At 35.9% G+C, this 25,038-nt stretch overlaps 2 protein-coding genes across 2 annotated transcripts; both read right to left on the bottom strand.

Moving 5' to 3' along the window:
* Positions 1-3,019: 3,019 nt before the first annotated feature.
* On the bottom strand, positions 3,020-9,726 carry LOC142644727 (putative receptor-like protein kinase At1g49730). Its single transcript, XM_075819307.1, has 9 exons — positions 9,530-9,726; positions 7,374-7,925; positions 5,485-5,772; positions 5,092-5,353; positions 4,961-5,013; positions 4,700-4,767; positions 4,490-4,579; positions 4,071-4,155; positions 3,020-3,987 (listed from the first exon to the last, which is right to left on the bottom strand). Exons 1-9 carry the CDS (start codon positions 9,603-9,605, stop codon positions 3,443-3,445), a joined length of 2,019 nt encoding a protein of 672 aa, XP_075675422.1. The 5' UTR covers positions 9,606-9,726; the 3' UTR covers positions 3,020-3,442.
* A 5,279-nt stretch (positions 9,727-15,005) lies between these two features.
* LOC142644299 (uncharacterized) lies at positions 15,006-15,614 on the bottom strand. The gene has a single exon (XM_075818943.1). It carries the CDS (start codon positions 15,612-15,614, stop codon positions 15,006-15,008), a length of 609 nt encoding a protein of 202 aa, XP_075675058.1.
* Between the last annotated feature and the right edge of the window lie 9,424 nt (positions 15,615-25,038).

Below are 25,038 nucleotides of genomic sequence, written 5' to 3'. Positions count from 1 at the left end.
TAAATTAAAAATCCCTAAATAAAAAATCTTCAACACCACCACTGCTCCACCGCCGTGAAACCATTGCTCAAAAGAAGCCCTAAATCCATAAAAGAAACTGTCAATTTGTAGTTGAAATTATGATGAAAGTCAAAACTTAAAGTATTGGCCTTTTACCTATTCTATGAATCCCTATTCTTTGAGGTAGCTTCTATGAAGCATGGTATGTATTCGGTGTCTGTTTGAGAACAGCTTATTTAGCTAAAATTGAAAATTTTTAGCTAAAAGTATTGTAGATAAAACTAAAAGGTAAATAGTACAGTGAAACCCATGAATAGTATTAAAAAGTGCAATTAGACTCATAAATTGTAGCAAAAATAAGCTAAATAGTAAAAAAAACTGGCTTTTTAAGCCAATGCCAAATCCACACTGAATATAATATGGAACAAAAGACAAAGCATTGAAACTTTTGGACAATAAAATTTTACTATTTGGTCAAAGTATGGATTAGTGTTCTTTGAAACAACCTATATATTTCTGCAACACCTATTCTATATTGCAAAAATTTCAACGTCAATCAATAGATGGCCAACAAAGAAGCCCAATTTCTTAAATTGTCAAGGTGACAAAGATCATGCCTCTTACCAAACTGTCAAGCTCCTTGTTGCGGTGGAGTGGTGGTATTGAAGATGATTTTGATTTGGGAATTTGATTTGATTTGGGTGGGGCTGATACGTAAGAGAGAGATTAAAAAAAAGGAGTTTTTTGGCATTTTAAATTTGTGTCACTTAAGCAATATACATATAAGTCACATGCTTCATATTTCCATCCGATTTAATAGTAAAACTAACATTAGAATAAGGGTCCTAGTTTATGGTGCAAATCGTGCATTCGAATGGTTTAGGATGCAAAGTATAATTTAGGGGCATAGTTTAGGGTGGTAAAGTGTAATTTTTCCAAGAAATAAATTGGTTCTTTTTTCTGTTCTAAAAAAAAGAAATTTTCTTCTCAATATTGTTACCGAATATGAAATTATCTGTAAAAAAAAACACATTACTAATATATTTTTGGAGAGCCAAAACTAATACAATTAATGGGCATTCGTGAAGAGGAAAATTTTCCGAACCGGCAAACTGTGATAAACTACGGGACCTTGTGAAAGCACAAATCACATCAATTAATTGTACAAATGAGCTGGGGTCTAATTGTAGAGAGTAATTCTACCACTTAGAACCAATTTGCAAGTAATTTTAGGACATGAAATTTGAAAGTATACATTTAAAACCCTCAGTTAGATGATGTTAGGGACTCTTTGAGTTCAATTGTAACCATTTTATCTATTCTCTTGAGACTTGTTTGAGAGTTGTGTATATGTGTGTGTGTGTCTATATATATATATATATATATTCCCCCTATACCCTCTTCGTTAAAAGTCTACTTTTACGGATGCTGCTCCTGCATCTAGATCCTCTTCCTCACCTGCTCCTCTCTCTTCTTCTTCTAGAGCCGAGGTCTCACTCGCCACCCATGGATTAACTTTAGCTCATGTGTGCATGCTGATTTTGTAGTCGTCTTGACCATCTTTTTGATGAAATGTGTCAGATGAACACTAGGATTGGTCGCATTGCTTGTTGCCAGTCTCACTTTGGTGGTTTTGCTCCCTCTCCCACACTCGAGCTTGCTGAGGAGTGTTCTTCGCGGATGATGAGATGGCTGCCTCTCAATGATTCATCCTTTGTTACTCATGACAAAAATGGGGAGTAGTTTTGTATATGAGAGTAGTCTTGTTGTGAGGGGAAGAGCTAGCTTAGAGATAGACTAGTTAGGGGAAGAGTGTTTTGAGAGATGTAGTGAGGTTTTGTTGCATATTTCTCATTACATGTACCATGGTCTTGTGACCACTTTTACATACATTGTATTCTTTTGATATAAATATGATGTATGTTTCTTCACCCTTGTCTTACATGTGTCGTTTCTTTTCTCTTTTTATACATATGTTTCTTCTATTATATAATTTGTCTATGTTTCACATTTGATGCCTTGATGAATCTTGTTTGAGTGTTTCAGATAAGTCAGGTTGCAAGTCTACCATGCCATGATCTCTTTTCTTGCAAATTTTTTCAAGAGCTCATGTAGTTGTTAGGCTTATATACTTTGCTTTTTTGTAATAGTTATGGAGTTGTTGCTTTAAACTTCTCTCATAATCATGCTTTTGGTTTTGTCACGGATTATCAAAGAGGGAGATTGTTAGAATCATATTTTATATAATTGGATAATCTTTTGACAAAATGTACCTTACTTGTAATTGGGTAGATCTAAAATGAGTTTAATTCATTAAGAAATATGTTGTTCAAGCATATTAAGTATTCATATTAAAAGACATGAAGATTGGTCCATGAAACAAGTAAAGATAAACTGTTCATTAAGTCTCGACAAATAGCTCGACAAATGCCTACTATTGAGACATAATGTGAAGCTCGATAGATGGCTTGACAGCAGCTCGATAGATGGCTTGACAGCAGCTCGATCTATTAAAAATTACAATTTTCAGTTTTCTAAATCTGAAATTCGACCCAAGCTTATGTATTTGTTTAGGGTTTCTTTTTTCACAACCTTAGAAGTTTTTTTTTTATTATTATTTTTTTTTTAAGAGGAAAATAAAGAAGCAAATAATTACGAAGTCCTCCACAAAGCCGTTGAATCATGAAGAGCTCCTTTTTAACGTTGGTCCAGAATCACTACCCCACTTTAAATGAAAATGTACTTAGGTTCACTAAAAGGTGATGTGATTTTAACATTGGTCTCCATTATACACATCAAACAATGACAAAGGAAACCCCCCTCAAAAAAAAAAAAAAACGACAAAGGAAACGGTATCAATGCCGTTGAATATTTAAAGAAGAATTGAGTATTAATAAATAGAAGACATGTTAGACCCATAAGATAAAATCTTATTAATGGAATAAAAGAAATGGACAGTTTTTTAAATGAAGAGGATCCTGAAAACACAAATAGAATAATGTCAATTTCCCTACAAGTTGCAAGTATAACATATGTAATTCAACAATAACTGCATCAATTTAAACCAACATTACAGATAATAAGACTTTTCTTCTAGTTAAAAGTGGCATAAATGATTGATCTCGAACAGAATTTGTACAATTTCATGCCGTATAATACTGGTAGTAAAATCGACCTAATATTTTCACATTTCCCAAAACTTCAATAAACCAAAAAAAGTAGGGTGACTAGTCTTACTATTTCCTTTTCCCCTTATAAGTTTAACCAAAGCCAGTAATTATTATTCTTTGATTCTTTGATATGCCTTTGAGGAAACCTTTTACCTCATGAGGATTGAAAACCAAACATTATCCCCAGCCTAATTCAAGCCTTCTTATCCAATATCTTCAACAACTTAGTCCAAGTGCTACTGCTTTGAGTGCTTTCTACCCAAATGATTGCTTCAAATAGATAGTATATTGTGAGGAGATTGAGGAGAACCAGTTTCAAGTAAAAAGCTCCTACTACAATATGACCTAGATGTACTCGAGGAAGAAGCAAGATATCTTCCATCTCCACTGTGAAAAATTGCATCAGCCCTATGTATTTTCCCCTTACTCGTCCTTCCTCTCCCTTCATTTCCTTCATACTCTTCGTCTTCAATTGCTTCTAAAAGACCACTTTGCATTGGGTCTGAACTCTCATAAAGAAGCCTAAGAACCTGTTTAATTGAAGGCCTACCTCGGCCTTCTCTCTGGGTACACCATCTCATGATTGAGACTAATGTTTGAAGCTGGTCTAAGTCAAATGAATCACTGATACTAGGATCCACTAGCTCAGGTAGACGTGATTCTGATGTTGTGTATATTTGGGACCATTCCACCAGATTCTTGTTGTCTTGTATTGCACGTCTTCCAGTCACTATCTCCAACAGTAGCACGCCGTAGCTGTAAACATCACTTTTCTCGGTGAGTTCTTGACTGACAATATATTCAGGATCCATATAACCTGGAAGCCACCCAACATGTAGATCTCTTTAGCACAAAAAATAGATAATTCATGTTCAAGAGATCATATGGCTTTTCCCTGACCTGGAGTTCCCCGGATATCAGTATTTACTGGTTCAAAGCAAATAGAACCATCTTTTGAAGCATGTGCAAGGCCAAAATCTGCAACCTGGAAAACAAAACAACATTTTTGTACACATTATTTCAAAGCCTTCAACATAGTGCTTGGATGTGCACTTCTTTTTGTTTAATGCATAATCCCTACGATAAGAAGTATGAAGGGAGTAATGCATTGTATCAGACAATAAATTCTTTCTGAGTTATTTTGATATGAGCATGTGCCCTCTTCCTGAAAGAAATCTAATTACAAAGGAGAGAATTAAGAGATACAAAAGTGAAGAACACTCATGGAATCTCTTTTTAGAAAATTGTATCTTCTTTCACTACAATAATTGAGGATTCAGATTTTCAAAAGTTTCATGTGAATCCAAGAGGTACCCTACCTTAGCCACGAAGTTCTCATCCAGTAAAATGTTGCTGGACTTAATATCTCTGTGGCACAGAGGGGGATCACAGTAGAAATGGAGGTACTCCTGCAGGTGAGAACAGTAAATAAGAAAAAGCATTCTGCAAGTTATTAATTTAGTTGTGCGTAGATATGAAAATTAATGAAACCAACCAGCAAAGAAGAAGAGCATAATTCTGTAGATTACCAGTGCATTAGCCACGTCTATTGCAATCTGCATTCTAGTCCGCCAACTGAGAGGAGTTCTACCTGGAGCTGCACAAACATGAGACCAAATTTGTTTAGAATATACAGCCATGAGATAAGGGAGCTTTAGGGGGGAAAATTTTAATGGGCATGCCGTATGCATCAGAGAAACAGAGAACTGACAAAGAAAAGAGAGGGAGAGGGAGGGGGGGGGGGGGGGGATGGGGAGCAAACAAAAAAATTGAAGAAGCGAGGAGCATACCATGAAGATGATCCTTTAAGCTTCCATTTGCCATATACTCATACAAGAGAAACCTGCCATGAAGCAATCAAAATTATATGTGTTGCCAACACATGAGATGCATCACTCAAGTGCACACATGAACGAACTACCTCTCATGTTTTGCAATGCAAAAACCCCTTAGAGCAACAAGGTGGCGATGATGCAGTCTAGCAAGAAGCTCAATCTCTCTGCAGAAGTCATCATCTCCCTGCTCTGAAACTTTGTTCATACGTTTTACTGCTGCCACCAAGCCATCACTAAATTCAGCTTTGTACACTGTTCCGAATCCTCCTCGCCCAATGATGGTGTTAAAACTGCCTGTTGCCTTCTTTATCTCCTTATAGCTGAATTTTCGGAACATAGATGAAGGGCCTGCACTTAACTCCAAATCCCCCCAAATGCCACCCCCAGATCCCAAAGAAAAAATAAAATTAAAGGATTTCTGACATATGGCATTAGCAATGCCAAGAGAGAACGTGACTGTAAAAGATCCAAGGCCATACCTTCCTGAAATTTTCGCATTGGCCAAGAATGAGGAAAAGCTTTTGAAGATGTCTTATCTAATTTTTCAGAATCCTCCAGCTCTCTGCTTTTCCTGCGAATAAGAAATACCAAGACTACTAGCATCATAAGAGCAGCTGCTGTGACTGCAAGTCCAATGCCTGGAATCAATGTCAGGCGGTAGTGATGGAGGTTTTTGGTTAAGGGTGGGCCAAGCATTAGTGGGTTTGGGCTCGCAGCAACCAATGGACTTGGAGAAGCCTCGGGCGTGTGCGAAGGTGGGGATGGCACTGAAATTGGAATAATGATTGCAACAAATTATTATCAGCTGCATATACAGCACCATAAGGAGCCCCCAAAAAAAATAAAACAAAACGTAAAGAGCATTACAAAATCATAGTTAGATGGGGCAATATGATTGGAAAAAACTTGCCCAGTTTCCAAGCCTTTTCTTTATTTCATTCTTGAACAGAACTAGCTTTTCTTATTTAATTAAAAGTATTTTCCCAACCACTCAATTCAGTCAGCTGTTTGTTCAATCAGGATTATTTGTATAACTTTCCACCTGTGGCCTTAACTTTCCATCTGATCTCCTCCTTCATAAAATATCCAGTTATCTTCCTCTCATGAACTTTTCATAATAAAACTGTTTTCTAGAGTTAAAAATAAACAAACTAAAAGAAAAAAACAAGTTTTTTTGCTCTGAAGTGCCATAAAGGATCCTTGCTGGGCCAAAACTCAAACATTACACAGAATCCTTCAAGTACATATTCAAATGACAGAAGAAGAATCAGCTCAAATCTAAACTACAAGAACTCTAGATGAACAAACTTATTATTATCCAACAAATGAGCTTTCCAGCTCAAAAGATACGAAGTTACATGACTTGCTCATCACTGGATATTATGATATGAAACCACAAGTATCTGCAAGGGATTTCTATCAAGGAATGGTTCAAACAAAGCAAGCAAATTGATGCATCAACAAAGATACCCTCCTTCATGTCCCTAGGACAGTGTGAAAAACAAAACAAAAAAGAGATCTTTCCCCAACCCTTCCTTCACGAATAAAGTTATTAGCAATGACAGAAAATGGCAAGTGCCTTCCACATTAAAGCACCATTTCACAAGTTCGAGCCTGGGAGTTAGCCTCTAAAAAAAAGGGGTGTGTGTGTGTGTGTGTGGGGCGGGAGGGGGGAAGGGGTGGGTGGGTAATCACTTCTCTCAGGCCCCATAGAAGTGAGCCTTGTGCAATGGATATGACTCCATGGATCAATGACTCAATTAGATCTCATCACAACCATGCCCAGTAGAACACATATAGGGTAGTCATTCCATGTTTGCCAAAATATCCTAAGAGGCATATAGAAAATTTTAATGAACTTGAAGGTGAAAACCAAAACAAAAGAGCTCTTTCTCTAACCCCTCCTTCACAGAACATATTTATTAGCAATGACAGAAAATAGATGAATGATTCAATTAGGTCTCAACAGAACTAGACCCACTATACAACATGTATGAAGTTGTTATTGCCATGCTTACCAAAATATCCTACCACACATATATAAAAGTTGGACAAACTTGAAGGTGAAAACTCAAAACAAAGGAAATAATGCAGAAAATTGATAGGTTCTATTGGACATTTCAGGTCATTATTTTTGAATTTCAAAAGCACAAACTGCCAAACTTCCTATAAATAAAGGGATTTTCTACGATACATAAAACTAGCACTGGATATAAGAGTAACAAGATAGCAGCAGTATGTAAGAATAGGAAAGCCTGCACCAATGACACCAACTGGTTTATCATCACATGCACAGACATGCACATATTAAAATCCATTTCTTCCCAAGATATTGGTTTAAGGACTTCATTGAGTTGAGTGGTTATACCTGGAAAATTGCTAAGCCCTTGAACTCCAAAAAAACAACTTGCAATTTCAACAACTGAAACACCATCAACTTGGCTTGCAATTGCAGTGAAAGTTGCATCACGGCAAGTACTCAGTGTCATATTATCTTCTGCTCCTATCAGCTGACGAAGGTAAGTGATGCTAGCATTTACACATTTCCTGCAATTAGTATCCTCTGAAAGTGGCAATTTGCAATTTACAGTGACATCTGAGAATTTTGGAGACTGCAGCATCTGGGTGACAGTTGTCCGACCCTCACACACATAATTAACAGGAATTTTTGTCCCAAACCCACAAAATGCTGTTGCATTTCTTGGAACTCCATACAGTCCCAAGGTTTCTGATATGGAATGTAGGCAGGTTTCAGATAAATTTGCAGTAACCCCTAGGTTGCCTGTGGCATTTGCATAGTGAGCAACAGAAACTGCAATAACAGCATTGATGTAGCGGCAACACTTTCCTCTGTCATCGTTAGTAGAGCAGATTGAGGCCACCAGAGTGAAGTTAGATCCAGTCAAATTTAAGGGGCAATCTGCAAAAGTAGCAAGGGTAATTATCAATCATGAGTCATTCTCTGATTTATACAACAACTCTTGACCTATAACATGCACAATTGAATATCTATTTGGAGTGCACAAAAAAGTTCACCTAAGAAGAAAAAAGCTATAAAATATCAATCTGATTTACATAACTTCCTGACAATTTAACTGAAAAATTAAATGGAGTAGTTCCTAGGAGAAGTTGTACAGCTACATAACATGTAAAAACTCTTATTTTCCTTTTCTTTTCTATCTTTTAAACACAAATGGGTAGCTAGACAAGTATCATGACTCATGAAGTAAAGGTTACTGATTTGACTCTTCCCCTACACCTCTCTTTGGGACTGCTTCTCATAAAAAAAAAAAAAAAAATGGTGATGTTGCTGCAATGTCCTACATGTATGTGTTGGACCCAATACCCCATTTTGCAGTTTCTTACCTTTTTCCCCCTTTTCCTGCACTGACAGAGTTGATGCCTTGTATACATGTCCACAACCACACCTATAACAGTCTCATTGTTTTAAATGAGTTTACTTAAAAACTAAAGAGTCAGTTATCTAGGCATTTATCTCACAAAATATGAATGACTTGGGAGTGAATTGGCCAAAAATATTGAGAAACTAAAACCAAATGATTACAAAACAACATATGAGTGCACAAATTACCTGATTTTATGGTAAGAATTTTAGAAAATTTTTCCAACAAGTAGGCTATAATAAGATCTAGGTTTGATATATTCTCCTCTGGAAAGATACTTCTAGAACTAGATGGAGGTGTAGACTCTCTAGAGTAACAAGAAAATATCACATCATTCAAACTTCACAGAATCACAATGCAGCTCCTATATGTTTTCAATAATTAATGCTTATATTATGTGCAATGCTGTTCGCAGGACTTTTTAATAGCTTAATAGCCTAAATTCTTTTGTACTAATATTCCCGTGCTTGCAAGTTTAATTCTGAACCCAAACCTAATAACACAAATTCGAAACCAGAAAAAACAATAAAAACAATTTCTTTCACTGCATTCACAACAAAACACAAACAAGATCATTTAAACCACAGGAACCCTGCTGCATAGTGATCACTTCCTCAGCAAATTTGTAAGAAAAACCCAAAATTTGAGAGAAGACAGCAACGAAGTCCCCATTAAGCTAAAACCAACCAAAGAACACAAATTTAGACATTACAATGAACTCAAAATTAACACTGACTAGCCCTAAACTGGCTAAACATTACTCAGTTCCACATCAACAGCCAAATAATGAATCATAAAACCCCAAGAGCCAGAAAATCATGTACAGTGTAACACTAAAATATCAGAACCACAGACCAATAACTAAAACGAATCAAAACCCATTTCCAGATTCCTGTTTTAACTAATATAAGCCAAAGAAATTGCCCCCATTAAAGGGAATACTAATAAATGAGAAGCAAAATAGAGAAACCAATAAATGTAGCAACTTTAAAGTCTAAACAGTCCTAAAGGAAACAAAACAAAAGGGCACTAAATGCTAAACAAGAGTAAAAAGAAAAAAAAAAAAAAAAGAACAAAAAAGTGAAGAAACAAGAGGATGAAAAGTATAAGTAACACTAACCCGCCATGATTACAGGAAGCTGCATTCCAAGAAATGCTAGCAGACCCAGCAAAAACGGCGTCGAGTAAACTTCCATGGTCGAGACCAAGAGGGAAAGTCCTGACCAGAGAGAGAGAGTAGTGTGATTGTTTGTGAGTGTATAAGAGGCAGAACGACTACGGGCGGAAAATGGAAATGGTATGCCCCACAGTCCACAGACAGGACACACTCTCTCTCTCTCTCGTTTTCAAACCAATTTCCTAAAAATTAATGCACAGTGGTGGAAGAGGGTGGGCCTAGGAAGGATCACTGCCTCATTGTTGGACTAGTTGGAAGTTCCCCATGTTCCCCTTAAGCTCACTTTATGACAAAAATTTATTAACACAACAAAAATGCACAACTTTCAGTTTCACCACAAATTTGCTGCGTGGCTAACTGTAATCTGGAGAGAAAAAGTAATAAATTCATGCGAAAGTAATAGGCATTTCGTCATAATTTTTGTGTAAGAAAGTTGCAATAAAAGTTGTAAATTTGTTTATGATAGTATAAAAACTCCACTTTATGAGCTAAAAATAAAGCAAGGAACAAAGTTCAATTTATTATTTCATTTTGCGTAATTTTCTTTTAATTTGTGAGTTAGTTAAAAGAAGATATGTCACTAGATGAATAATGCTACTACATACACAAAAAATTTGATAACTTTTTTCACTTGATGAATTGACAAGTTTTCCCTCATTTTCATATGATCCAATTACTTACATTATTTTTTTTACTTACCACTAACAATCAATCGCATTACTAAAGTATCAATATTTTTGTCAAATTTTTTGTATACTTACTTTCTCATTGCTATATAATGTCTTTGTTTTGTAACATGATTATGGATTCAATTTTGGACAAAGTTCAAGTGATACAACATGGACATGTGATAAATTTTAAATATGAGCCCGTATCAAATCAAGGACTATGAGTCTAGTATATAGGAGCGCTGAACCTAGTTGGTCCTAATTTTTTTTTTTGTCACGTAATTGTCTTACATTACATTCCAATGACACCTTCGCCTCTCTCTTTCTTGTTGCTCTATTCTTAAAATTAGCACAAAAACAAAAGAATTCTTAAGTATCTAATATATGGGTTTTTATTATTATTATATGAGATTGAGGCAAAGGAACTATATATCTAGGTATATAAATAGATCATATCTAATTTACAAAGCTCTTACTTTTGCAGCCCATACTCGAATTCATGACCTTTTGGCGATGGTCATATCCATACTCGAATTGATGTCCATAGAACAGGATAGAGAATACATATGCCAGTTGTTATTGCAAAACATCTTATGTAAAGGCACAGAAATTTGCTGTAAATAGCACATCCTTTGTGTAAAGAATAGAGAGTAGAGATGATTGGTCCACTGATCTAGTACTAGTCATTAGTGAATAGTGATGGCAACATATATGTATGAAATTCCTAAGGAGTCTCGGGGCCAGGGGTGGGTGAGTAAAGGCCGGACCCACAATTGTTGATTAGTGTGAGGAGACAGCAAACCCAAGGCAAAAAGAGACACGGGCATGTCGGTACTGTCATTCTTTGTATAGTGTATGGGCACGGGTGTTTGGAACATTATAATAGGAATATTTTATATTTTTAAAGTATTTTTTAACTGGTTTTATTAGTTGGTGTACTTAAAGCATCTATCAATAAATAATTTTAAAAAATTCTTTATGAAAAATAAAAAAAGACTTTTTAACAATTTTTTTTCATATTTTTTTTCTAAAATAATTTATTAATAGTTGTCTTTAAGATATCTGTTAATAAAATCCTTCTTAATTACATGTATCACAATATTTCCTTGATGAGATTTACCTCGGGGTTAATTACTACTCATTTGACATTTTTTTTCAATAAAAATGACAATTGTGTTTTTTTTAAAAATAAATTAGTGATATTTATAATTTTGGACATAATATGTTGTAAGTGGTATATAATAAAGTGATGTTAATGAAAAGCATTTCACTCCACTTATCATATCTACTAATACTCTCTCTCTCTCATACAAGAGTGTTCCAAGCTTCAGCCAACCAATCTAATGCAAAAGCTTAACCAAGATGATTTTTATTTTTTTTTTGAGAATCAAGTCTGCAAGTTTTATTAATCAACAGAAATACTGTCATCAATTACAAGTCGTTGCACATTACATGGTAGATCAACTAAACAAATGTGTGGACAAGGTATACATTTTTCTGTTTTAGCTAATCTGTCTGCCACAGCATTCCCTTGCCTTTTTACATGGACAAAACTTGCTGCTACAAAATTCAAAGCTAAAGTTTTTATATCATCAATTATATGACCAAAGGAGCTTAGGCATGGTAGAGCCGAGTTAAGGGCCTTAGTAATTGTCTCTGAGTCGCCTTTAAACACCACTTCGCGCATGCCAAGTTCTAAGGGAAAGACAACTGCTGCCCTGCAAGCCAAAGCCTCAATGTCTTCAACATTCATAGGGAGGGTAAACCTGTTCGAGAGTGCCCAATGAACCCCACCAGAAGCATCTCTGACCACGACGCCCACCCCTGCTTGCTGAAAGTCATTGAAAACAGCTCCATCATAATTAACTTTGAGCTGGGAATTTTGAGGTGGAGTTCAGCGTGTGACTTCTAAATGTATGGGTTTAGGCTAGGGGTCTTCTTGAACAGATTTGAACTCGCAGAGCTGCTCACACGTCTTGATACAATCTGCTAAAAGGCAATGAGGTGAACTGAAGCCTTTCTTGATTTCTATTATTCCCTATACTCCAGGCAAGGTAGGCAAATCTCTAATCCAAATTGGGGTCCTCTGAATTTATGATACCTGTCCATAGGTCTCTGAAATCCACAAAGCGTGTTGCTAGCTGGTTCCTGAGAGAGGGTTCTTCCCACCACACTTCCTTTAGCGCTTGGCAGTCCCAAAGAGCGTGGATTGCATCTTTAATCTCCTCTTTACATCTATCACATGTTGCACTCCGTGTGACTTTCCTGCTGAACAGATTTCTTTTGGTAGGTAGTGACTCAAAACAAGCTCTCCAAATAAAATGTTTAATTTTGTTTGGAACACCAAGGGAATAGATTCTTCTCCAACAAGTATTCTGTGCCAAGGAGTTTGATGGACCTAGAGTGGTTGATTCACGGCTATTTGACAACATTTTATAAGCACTTTTCGTTGTATATCTCCTTGATTTAGTTCCTACCCAGATAAGGGTGTCAGGTACTCGGTTAACACTTAAAGGAATACCTAGTATGATTTTGGCTTTATGTGGGAGAAATTCCTGCACTATCCGTTCTTCAATCCAACTTGGTCCCTCTTCACCTATTAAAGCACATACCTTAGCATTATTGGCCAGATTTTTTTGCGGTGAAATGATGTATTTTGTGGACAAACCAAGCAGCCACATGTCACCCCAGATCTGAACTTGTGAGCCATCACCAATCCGCCAATATGCTCCCTTTTTAATGACGTCCCTTGCCTTAAGAATGCTTTGCCACGCGTATGATCCCACTGTTTTGACCCCACTGTCAAGGACTGAGCAGTTTGGGAAGAATCTTGCCTTGAAGACTTTGTAGAATATGAAGTCTGTGTTATGTACTAGGCGCCATACCTGTTTGCCTAGGAGTGCAAGATTAAAATTCTCCAAATCTCTAAACCCCAACCCTCCATGGCTTTTTGGTTGACAAAGCTTTTTCCAAGCAATCCAATGTACTTTCCTTGACTTTCCTGAATACCCCCATGAGAATTTTCGAATCAAAGATTTGATATCTTTGCACAAACTCTTGGGCAATTTGAAGCACCCGATGGTGATAGACGGCATTGCTTGGATAACCAATTTGATTAGGATTTCACGACTCGCTGGGAATAGGAGCTTTTCCTTTCATCCTTATATTTTGTGCCAAACTCTTTCTCTAATGTAGCTGCAACTTTCTCTTTTTCCTCTTTGCACCAACAATGGCAAACCCAAATATTTTTTATATTGAGTTGCCACTTCCACCCCCAACATGTCCTTGATTTTATTTTTGTGGTTCCCTTCCGTGTTAGAGCTGAAGAACAATTGGGTTTTTTCACGGTTTATTTTTTTGGCCTGAAGCTTGCTCGTATTTTGTAAGAATGTCCATCACCGTTTGGCAATCCGCCTCATTTGCCCTACAAAAAAGCAAGCTATCATACGCAAAAAACAGGTGGGTGATTTTCGGCCCTTCTTTACAAAGGGATACTCCATGCAGCTCTCCATTGTTTGCTGCCTGTTGTAATAACGAATGAAGGCCTTTTGCACATAAGAGAAATAAGTAAGGTGATAAAGGGTCTCCTTGACGGAGTCCCCTACTAGGTTGGATCAATCCATACGGATTTCCATTGACCAAAATTGAAAAGGAAACTGTACAAATACAGCCTCCTACAAGTGTTCTCCATTTGTTGTCAAAACCCAGCCTTTCCATGATTTTATCCAGAAAATTCCACTCAACTCTATTGTATGCTTTACTCATATCAAGTTTTAAGGCCATGAACCCCATTTTACCTTTTCTTTTGTTTTTTAGATGGTGGAGAGTTTCAAATGCAATTAGAATATTATCAATTATGAGGCAGTCTGACATAAATGCACTTTGTGTTTCGGATACAAGTTTAGGGAGAATTTTTCTGAGGCGATTAACTATAGTTTTGGAAATTATCTTATACATTACATTGCAAAGACTAATGGGGTGGAATTCTTTTGGGGTTGAAGGTGATTTTGTTTTGGGAATAAGGGCAATGAAGGTGTCGTTTATATTTGGTGGCATGTTTTCAAAATTTAAAACCGATAGAGTTGCTTCAATAACATCCGAACCAACAATATTCCAATAAGATTAATAGAAAAGTGGAGGCATACCGTCTGGTCCAGGGGCTGTTAATGGCTTCATTTGTTTGAGAGCTAATTCAACTTCAATGGTAGTGAAAGCTTGAGTGAGATCAGCATTAATTTGTGGTGTGACTTTCGGCTTAATTCCTTGGAGAATTGGATTAAGCCGGCTGTGTTAGAGGACTGAAACATGGATTGGAAATAATCAACAAACGCCTTTCCAATTTTGTGCTCGTCCTCCAATACTTCCCCATTGTCTAGAACTAGCTTGGAAATGTAATTCCTTCGGTTTCTTTGGTTTGCACAGCTGTGAAAATAGCTCGTGTTGAGATCACCCGCTTTCAACCATTCCACCCGTGATTGTTGCTGCCACAAGCAATCTTCCTTGACCATCAAATCATACACTTCGGCCTTCCCAAGCATCTTCCTCTTTTGTTGCAGCAAGAGCCAAATATTACCAAAGGAATTCTTGCTCCACCTTTAAAGTGACTCACGACAAGCCTCAATTTTTATCACAAATCTGTTGGTTGGATTATCCACTGATTGACTCTCCCATGATTGTTTTATTACACCTTCGCATCCTTCATCCTTCATCCAAACCGCCTCAAATCTAAAGGGTTGTCTTTTCCTGTAAAATCAATCATTTTCATCATTTGTACAAATCCACAATGGACAATGATCTGATAGTGAACCTAATATGTGGTGAACTCGGGTTGATGGAAACATCTGGATCCAGGAACTAGTGGCCACTCCTCTGTCCAATCTAATCCATATGGTTGTTTTGTCGAATTGATTATTACACCAAGTATACAGTGCACCCACAAAACCCAAGTCTCGAAAACCGCAATAGTCAAGTGCCTCTTTGAAATCCTTCATTTGACTCTCTCGTCGTAATGCACCACCCATTTTTTCTTCGGCTTTGACAATCTCGTTAAAATCACCCATGTATAGCCAGGGTAGATTTAGTTTTAGACTCAAGTGTTTTAGCAGCGCCCAAGAGTGTTCCCAGTTGGCAGTAACAGGATTTCCGTAGAAGCCTGTAATCCAGCAGGCATCATCCACTCCTGGGTTAACTACTGCATCTATGTGTGAAGACGATGAGTCAAGTATGCTGAGGTTGATCTCATTCTTCCAAAACAATGCTAATTCGCCCCTTGTATTGTGTCGAGGAACAATGTGGACATTGTCTAGTTGAAGCTTATACTTTAGATTCTTGAAATCATCATCCTTGGCTTTAGTTTCCATGAGAAATACAATGGAGGGAGAGGGTTTCCTCACCAATTGGGTGAGTTCTTGAACTGTGCGTGGTCATCCCAAACCACGACAGTTCCAACTAATGCAATTCATGGTGATTGGCAGGGCTACTTAGCAGCCTCCACCGTTCGACAATCTTCAGGGACATCTTCATGAGGCATGGACTATCTCTTTTTTGGTCTGCACTCCTCCTCTGGTATTGGCGTTCTCTTGTGCTCTGTTTCTAGCATATGCACACCACTAGAGTATTTTGTTTTGTCACATGGGATCCGTACCCAGGTATGTGGTTTGGCTAATGTTGGGTTTTGATGGATTTTGGTCTTTCTATTGGGCCTAGTAGTAGTGGTCAGCCCAAGAGGAAATGGAGTTATTTGGGCTTGCGACGTGGGCTGGAGATCCAGCTTACACTCAGTGTCACAGGAATCTAGCTTTAAATCCACATTTGTGCCATTATTTGGGAAATTAATGCTAGATTTTGTAACGTGCACCTCTTTTGGAATTTCAGTGTGATTGTTAAGGGCCTTAAATTTTTGGTTTCCCTAACAATCCTCCTCCAAATTATGAGCATTAATTGTCTCAATAATTGCATCAGGACTAGCTGTTTCGAGGAAGGCCGTCGGAGGCTAATGGTGGTTGCTGGGCGATGTTTCTACTGGGTAAGTTGATGTGGCTGTCTGGTCAGGTTGTTTTGGTGGGGTTTGGAATGGTGTCTTAGTTGTTTTAGGGTATCTAGGTCTAGATCCAAAGACGGTGATGGATGTTTTTCTGGTTTGGAGATCAACCTCTACTTTCATCCAATTCCAGTAGTGCTGATCTGATTTTTTCAAAGAGCCCTTACTCCGTAACCATCGTTCACAATCTCTGTCATCGTTGGAGACCAATCCACACCAATAACAAAAATTTGGGAGACGCTCATACTTTAATACGGTGCAGGCAATGACTGAGCCTTCAGACCAGATTTTGCAGACTTTGTTCAGGGGTTTTGTAATATCAATTCGAACCCAGACTCTTAGATAGTTTCCTTTTTCCCCCTCGCTTTCTAAGTCTGTCATAAGAAGAGTGGTGCCCAACGAGCTTCCTATTTCATCTCTGGTTTCTGGGTTGAGGCAGTGTATAAGGAGGTTATGAATTTGGATCCAAAAGGAAGTGAATTGAAAGGCTAGTGCTGATATGGGGACGTTTGCTACCACCTTCTCAAAAATAACCAAGTGCTTGTTGTATGTCCACGGCTCATGCTCGATAATCAAATGTTTTCGCCCATGTCCTTAATCTATACATCCTTCTCCGATCTCCACAGTGGTCGAAAGGTGCGTGCAATTGATTCCACATTCACGATTCGTTTCGTCAAGAACTTTGCTGCAAGGATGAAGTTCGCAATAGCATCCTTCTTTGTGCATTCAATCCCATTTTCTTCATCGTCAAGGAGGGAAAATTTTTCCCATGATCCCTCAAAGGATTCCATTGTGAGTGTGTTGTAGTGTTTGTGAGAGAGGGGCAGGTTGTGTTAAGAAGGAAACTGTTGTAGAGGCCCTACCAATCGCTAAGAGCTAGAGGGGAACTATGAAACCTATATAGTGACAGGGACAGAAAAGCTCCACTGGGTTGTAGGACTAGAGAGAAATCCTAGGACCACAGAGAGTGACACAATCTATAACTTGTACCCTTACTTCAACCAAGATGATTTTGAAGTCTAACAAGTGAAGCACATATTTTAAATAAACCTTCCCTCAAATTCAAAAGATTAATGAGCTATTTTGTCCAATAAGTTAAAGAGCATTTATTTTGAGTTAAAGAAATATTAGTCTTTATGTTTCGGCTTAGGTAAACAGGTTCTCTAATTTGTTTAAAATTTCAATAATAGTCTTATTTTACTATGGTTTTGAGAACGTAACGTTTTAATTGCTATTTTCATTCTTCTATGCTTAGAGGGTTATTCTAAGCTTCTATATTAGCTATTTGGCTAGAATAAATAAAATATATAGCATTTTTAGAAAAAAAAAAAAAAAAAAGAAAGATGAAAGAAAGAAGCTTTTGTGCTCTAAGAAGAATGATTTCTTTTATTCAACTATCATTCCTTGGGTGGATCCTTTGGGTGATGAGTTTCAGTTTTTGTATCTCTTTAGGTGGTGATAATTAGTATCTCATTAAGTGTTGAGTTACTTCAACCAAGTATTCTTAATAGAATACGATCCTTTGGGTGGTAATATTTGTATTTCATTGGGTTTTATTTGGTGGTGAGTTGGTCTATGCATTTTAGTTCTTGAGTGTTTTCTATTCCATACTTCCATCTATCTCAAAAATATCAGTTTGGTTTCCCCATACTTTTTTTTTTTCTTTTACGGTATCATTATCTCATCCCTTGGTTATGTTTGTCACTATGAGGCCAATTTGGAGGATCTATAATTAAATCGGGGAACTTGTGGTTGTGGGCTATGCGCCACCAAACATGCACAATAGCTTTAGATCAAGGCAAGACTGAATGGGACATTAAGAGGAGTATGTGGGTCATGATCACCACGCTAAGGGGGTGTTTGGTACATGCACTTAAAAACATGTTTTGTTATTTAAAAACATGTGCGGAAATACATATGGGTGAAAAGTGTATAAAAATGCGTGTAATGTTATTTAAAAACTGAAAATGTGTGTTTGAGCGGGTGTACCAAACACCTCCTAAGTCTCTGTCAATTCGACTTGTTCTGATTAATTAGCATGACCAAGCCTTGTTTGTAAGTCTCTACTCTCTAGCTACCATGATTGACAGGCCAATTGCTTAATTAGGTCCCATGAGAACCATCGCATCGATTTGTTTTTGTTGGTGGTGTTGTGGCCTCAGGTTTGTGGCCTCAGGTTTGTGGCATCGGTGTATGAGAATGCCAAAACATTGTCTTTGAGTTGAAAATGTGACCTTTTTTTTCATTTTTAATTTTTTAAAATATAAATCTATAATTTGATTTAGTTTGATTCAATTGTGATGTGATGGCGATGGATTTGTAACATTAATTTTGTTTCGATGGTAATTGTACTTGAAAGTTCAGTTTGGATGTGTTGCCCATCAAATGTTGTGGAAATGTCTGAATGGTTATTTTGACGGCAAATTATATATATATATATATATATTTTTTTTTTCCATCAAAATAATTTTTGTTTAACAAACAAGTCTTTTTGGTTTTATTTTTTTAAGAACTAATTTTGAGATGTATCATACCAAAAGCATTTTTTTTTTTGAAAAAAAAAATTTATATATATATATATATAATTTTGTTCAACCTTTAAAAAAATGTTGAAGTTTAAAAAATACAGTTTAGAAATGCAAACCGAACAAACCTTAAGGTGTGAGCCTTGCAATTGTGGTAAAAGCTTGTTAAGTCTATTAGAGTTGAGCATGTGTTAAAAGCAAATAGTTGAGTGGACACTTTAAAGTTTTAACTGTTTTGAGGAAAACACAAGCTGTAGTAGATTTTATTTTATTTCCTTTTCCTTCATCTACTTTAATTTTAAGAGTATATTGTTCCTTTTGATTCTTTAGGGAAAAAAATTTATACAAATACTATAAGACCAGCTATACCCTATGGTACTAGATATTGGGTTTTTAAGAAACAACATATTTTTCAAATGATCATTGTTGAAATGAGAATGTTAAAAGTTTAAGTAAAAATACACAAAAATATAGGATTCAAAATGAGGAAATTAGGTTAAAGATAGAGTGACCCCTAATGATAAAAATTTGAGGAATAGTCACTTGAGAATTGAGATAGTTTATTCATATTCAAAGAAAAATGGTTAATGCACTAGTAAGAAAGATGTAGAGTAATGCAAAAAAAAAAAAAATTGAAAGTTTTAAAAAATGACGTGTCAATTAAGAAAATAATATAGAGTTTAACTTTAAATAAAAATAAAATAGTAAAAAGTAATATATGTAGTCAACTCTAACTAATTTAGGAAGATTTATAACCTACCTCAAAAATTTTTGTGATAAACTTTGTGATTAATTATTTGTTTGAAATAACGTTTTATATTTGAGGTAACTTTTGGAGATACTACACGAATTTTCTTACCCTCGAAATAATCAAGACAAAAGAAGATAGAACTATGTAACATATTATATTTATATATTTTAACATGATTAAATAACAATATATAAAGTGCCTTTTGAGGTATTCAATATTCTTATCGACTTAAGATATTTAGCTTGGTGATGACAAAAATGAAAGTATCATGACCCTGTTTGGTTTATTTTCTTTCATCGCTCATTGCTCCTCACTCAATTTTCGTTACTCATCACTCATCACTCAAAATACCTCAATTTCTTATACCCACCCGTTTGGCACACATCAATTAGCTTGTCATCACTCAATTTTTTCAACTTTTTGTGGGCCTCATACCTGTAACTTGGTCAGAGCAAAGCTGTTAGCCTACCTGCGGAAGGTTTCATCCCCATTTTTTCTCTTTTCTCTTTTCCCCTTCCCCCTTCAGCCCACATACTCTCCCAAAGCACAAACTCGAACCCATAATTCTAGAAGAAGCTCCCTCGCCAATCTTCACTATCTGTCGCCAGGGCCACTTCACCCATCTCTTCGATGTGTACCAGCGGCTCTATGTCCTCCATCATGACCCAGCGGCGCTGACGAGCAAACCCAGAGATTGCAAACCCAGAATAGCGGAAAAATCTTCTTTGCAAAGAGCAAGTTCTAAATACCCATCAAGGAATTTCAGTATCTCTCTACTAAAAAGGTAAAGAAAAACTCTCTTTTTTTTGTTTTTGTTTTTGTTTTTGTTTTTGTTTTTGTGAAAACTTGTGCTATGATTGTGTAACTCTAATGGGTCTTTTTAGCTTCTCTGTTGTTCACAGCCAAGCATTCTCAGTAAACACAACGCAAAAAATGGAGGAACATGGAAAAAAAAAAAGAAAAAAAAAGGCAGAACCCTTTGAGCTTTGAGCATGTAAATAGATAGAATGTAAGCGTTTGGGTCTCACTAGAAAATGGAATCGGTGAACGGAGCTTCGTCGGAGCTGGGCCTTGTGCTTCAGATGGATTCACAGTGATATCAAAAGGTTGTGCTTGTGCTGTGGGTTTAAGAGAAGGGAAAAGGGAAAGTGATGAGATGATGAAGAAGAGCTCTGTTGGGTGGTTGGGACAGTATTGGCAAAAAGACCCGTTGGAGCTGCGTAGGGATGGGACGGGACACTGGCAATGGGATCCGTTTGTGCTGAAGAATTACGAAATTGCAACTAATATCCCATAACTCATATCTTGAAAACAAGCACCGGGTGTTTCTGAATTAGTTAACTCAAATCTCAAAATTCTAAGATTTGTTAACTCAGTTAACAACACAATAATAAGCCAAATAAGCATCCCTACCTGTGGGCCCCAGTGATTTTGGATTATGAGTTAGCAAAATCCAAACAAGGCCTCAATGACTTTCCGTGAAATCAACGAACTTGACTTTGATATCAAAGCATCACCAACTTGCTATCGTTAGCTCCTCTGCAAATAGTGAACAAATTTAATATCATATTATCATCTAACATTTTAAATATTATAGTACTCTATACAATTTTAGAATTATAATATCTAATCTAAATCATGAAATGGGTTAATTTAAAATATCTAATTTTCTTACTTGATCATTTTCTCCTGTTTTAGACAAACTAATTTTACTACCTATACTCTTTGCTAGCTAGACTTTCTCATGTATTAGAGAGGAAACCATCCCATCTTGCCATCTTCTTTTTATCTTACCTTCCTCCTAAAAAAAAAACTAGACTAGTAAGTTCTACTTAGCTCAAGTTGAATAAGAGATCTAGATTTCAATCCTCACCTACACAAAAAATCAATTGTTGTTTTAGTTTGATGATTGATGCGAACCTCAATCGACTTGCTTTGAGACCCAACAAAAATATTGGAATATTTAACCCAGGAAAGCTAAAAATCAGATATTTGATAGAAACCCTGACCCACCGTTTATAATCGAAACGCGAACCAAAGGTATAAGTTGACCTTGACCCAATGATTATAAAGAATCACGAACCAAATGTATAAAGTTTGAACGCCACAAGGAAGAATCCTTGATAAGTTCACAGTTCTTGAAGAACCAAAAGAGAGCAAAGCCTCACCTTTTCTGAATTTTATTCAACAATAATCTATAAAAAACGTTTACAAGCATAAGGCCTATTTAAGGGCTCCATAAAACTTGACAGACAAGAAAATATATTCTAAAATAACTCCTAATTGATACCTTACCATATCTGGAATCAAATTTGACCTAAAAAGCATTAAATGCACCTAAAAACAAGGAATTAAATCACCTAAACCTAAAATAACGTTTTTACATAAAAATACCAAAAATAATAAATTACAATAATTAAACAGTAAATTGTGTCCTCATCAGACCCCTCCACTTGAAACAAACTCGTCCTCGAGTTCATCTTTGAAATCTGAAATCTTCCACTCCAAATAAACAAATACTTCGAATGCTTTAATGACTTGATCCTGTTATGAAACTTGAATCCTTCATAAAGTGTAGCAGAAAATTTCTTCTCATCTACTTTCAATTTATTTGCAACATCAATCAACAAAGGGTTGATAATAAAATTAAAATTTTCTACTCCAAGAAAATCAACAAATTGAATAGTCATCTTCAACAAATCAATTGAGACTAGAGGATTGTGAGTTGTGGGCTCATCCTCATAATTAACCTTAATTGAATCTTCCACAATGTTCTCAATAATTACCATCTCTTTTTTTTTTTTTGGATGATAACAGGAAATAAAAGATAAAAGGATAGAAAACTGATTTTAGAACCTGTGCTCTGATACCAAATGATGCGAACCTCAATCGACTTGCTTTGAGACCCAACAAAAATATTGGAATATTTAACCCAGGAAAGCTAAAAATCAGATATTTGATAGAAACCCTGACCCACCGTTTATAATCGAAACGCGAACCAAAGGTATAAGTTGACCTTGACCCAATGATTATAAAGAATCACGAACCAAATGTATAAAGTTTGAACGCCACAAGGAAGAATCCTTGATAAGTTCACAGTTCTTGAAGAACCAAAAGAGAGCAAAGCCTCACCTTTTCTGAATTTTATTCAACAATAATCTATAAAAAACGTTTACAAGCATAAGGCCTATTTAAGGGCTCCATAAAACTTGACAGACAAGAAAATATATTCTAAAATAACTCCTAATTGATACCTTACCATATCTGGAATCAAATTTGACCTAAAAAGCATTAAATGCACCTAAAAACAAGGAATTAAATCACCTAAACCTAAAATAACGTTTTTACATAAAAATACCAAAAATAATAAATTACAATAATTAAACAGTAAATTGTGTCCTCATCAATGATAATGAGTACAATCAACAAAAATGCACGCCATAGGTTGAAATTCTATTAAAAAAAAAACTTACTAAAGTATTCAGAAAATTAAAGTACCATTCATTGTAATTTGTCAACACTCAAAACGTTAGAGAGTTTTCCAATTAAAGCTCTATAGATCCATTGATTTTTCCCACAAATAAATTGACACCTATCAATATCATATCAAAGATTTTAGATATAATCCATTGACTAAAGATTATAAGTCTTTTTCTGAACAGAAAAAAAAAAATGATAAGTCTTATCCAGATTTACTCTAACTTAATGACATTGTTTGGTTTCTTTTATAAAGAGGATCATAGTTCAAATCCCCCTCCCTACTTATTTTTAAAAATCGAATTATAGAAAAAAAAACCCTTAAAATTTGAATTATAGTTCATATTGTTCTTAAAAAATAAATAAATAAAGGAGATACAGAAATAAACAAAAAGAAAGATATAACAAAATAGTACTGCTACTTTCTTATGTGATAGCTAATAATATTTGAGAAAATTAGGCAACCTACTAATTAGCAAGTATTACTAAATTAACCCTGATTATGGCTTAGTTATTTTTAGGATAAGCTAGCAATTACTCCAAGGAAAATTATTAGATAGTCCCGGAGTACCATAAATGCGTACTCTCCCCTCGTACATAAATGGTAGGTCCTACTATGAATTTAATTAGTGAGACTCATCATTCGTGTGAGAGGAAGGAGTACGCATTTATAGTATTCCGAGAGTACACAATAATTTCTCTTAGTCCAATATGCAAGTGATTAACCAATTAACATAAACATGTAAAAACACATGAATGTGTACTTCCCCTTTACACACAAATATAACACATGAATGCGTTATCAAAGATGAAAACTTGAGTGTGGGGTGTAAAAACTTCTCCGTGACTTCACTGTCAAAAATGATTAACTAGAATAGATAATTTTAGTACACAATACTTATAAAACCCTCCAAGCCTAGTACTATCTATGTACTTAAACCCTTGGAACTTCTGCTCACAACCACTCTTCAAGTCCTTTCTCTACTCCAAGCTAGTCTCATTATTGCAATTGAGCTCCAATTGCTACTTCAAACCTCCATGGCTAATTCTGTCGTGGCTCCAATGAAAAAGCATTAATTATGAATTTATGATCCGGTCGGTAGAGGCTGCCTCTCTTAGCTTGCAGGAGCAGAACATTTTGTTTTTATATATCTTGGAAAAATTTGAGTAATAGCAACTAGCAATGCAGCCAATACCGCGGTTTGTTAAAGACAGTGACAGTTTGGAAAGTTTCATACAATTTTGGTCCCAAACTATGGATGGGTCTGGGCCATGGCTCCACATTTTCTTTTTTATTTTTCATGTCAGACTGATTGCCCTATAAATTAAATGATATTATTATACTATGTTATGCTTATAAGTAACGAGTCAGTACTCAGTGGTCCATTAACACCTTTCTGAAGCTTTTGTCTCAAAACATGGGCTATTTAATTCATTGGCCCGCTTTACTAGTGTACAAATGATTGTGACCCATGAAACTGTGAAAGGGTCTCGTGTGGCTCACTTGATTCTTTTTATTATTATTGGTTGTTGGCGTAACTAGGGTTCAACCGTCGTGGGCTTGTGAACTATCACTTTTGGTGGTGTGGTGCCCAGGGTTTTTAAAATTTAATAGTCATGAATCTTTATGTGAATTTTTATTCTGTCCTGTTTACACGTGGTTACACAAGTAACGATGGAAAATATCTATTATGTATTCCGGCAAATTATCTACCTTTTCACGTGGAGGTAGATTTCACAAGTATGAAATACAATTTCATGTAAGAAAAAAATATTTTATATTAAATGATACTATGTCCTTTGTATCAAAATTCAATAAATAACAGACATGCGTGTAAAAATAATTACCCACAAACATGTCTTTTATTTGTTAGAGGGTAGTTATTTTTGGATTCAATTCTCTAGATTTTTTAGGGTACTATACTAAATAAATTTTTGTAAATCTTAACTATTCTTTAATGATTTAATGGTCTAGATTTTGCCATGTTAGC

Source organism: Castanea sativa, chromosome 7 (assembly GCF_040712315.1).
Source record: "Castanea sativa cultivar Marrone di Chiusa Pesio chromosome 7, ASM4071231v1".
Taxonomy (NCBI): Eukaryota; Viridiplantae; Streptophyta; class Magnoliopsida; order Fagales; family Fagaceae; genus Castanea; species Castanea sativa.
This window is presented reverse-complemented; position numbering and strand designations above follow the sequence as displayed.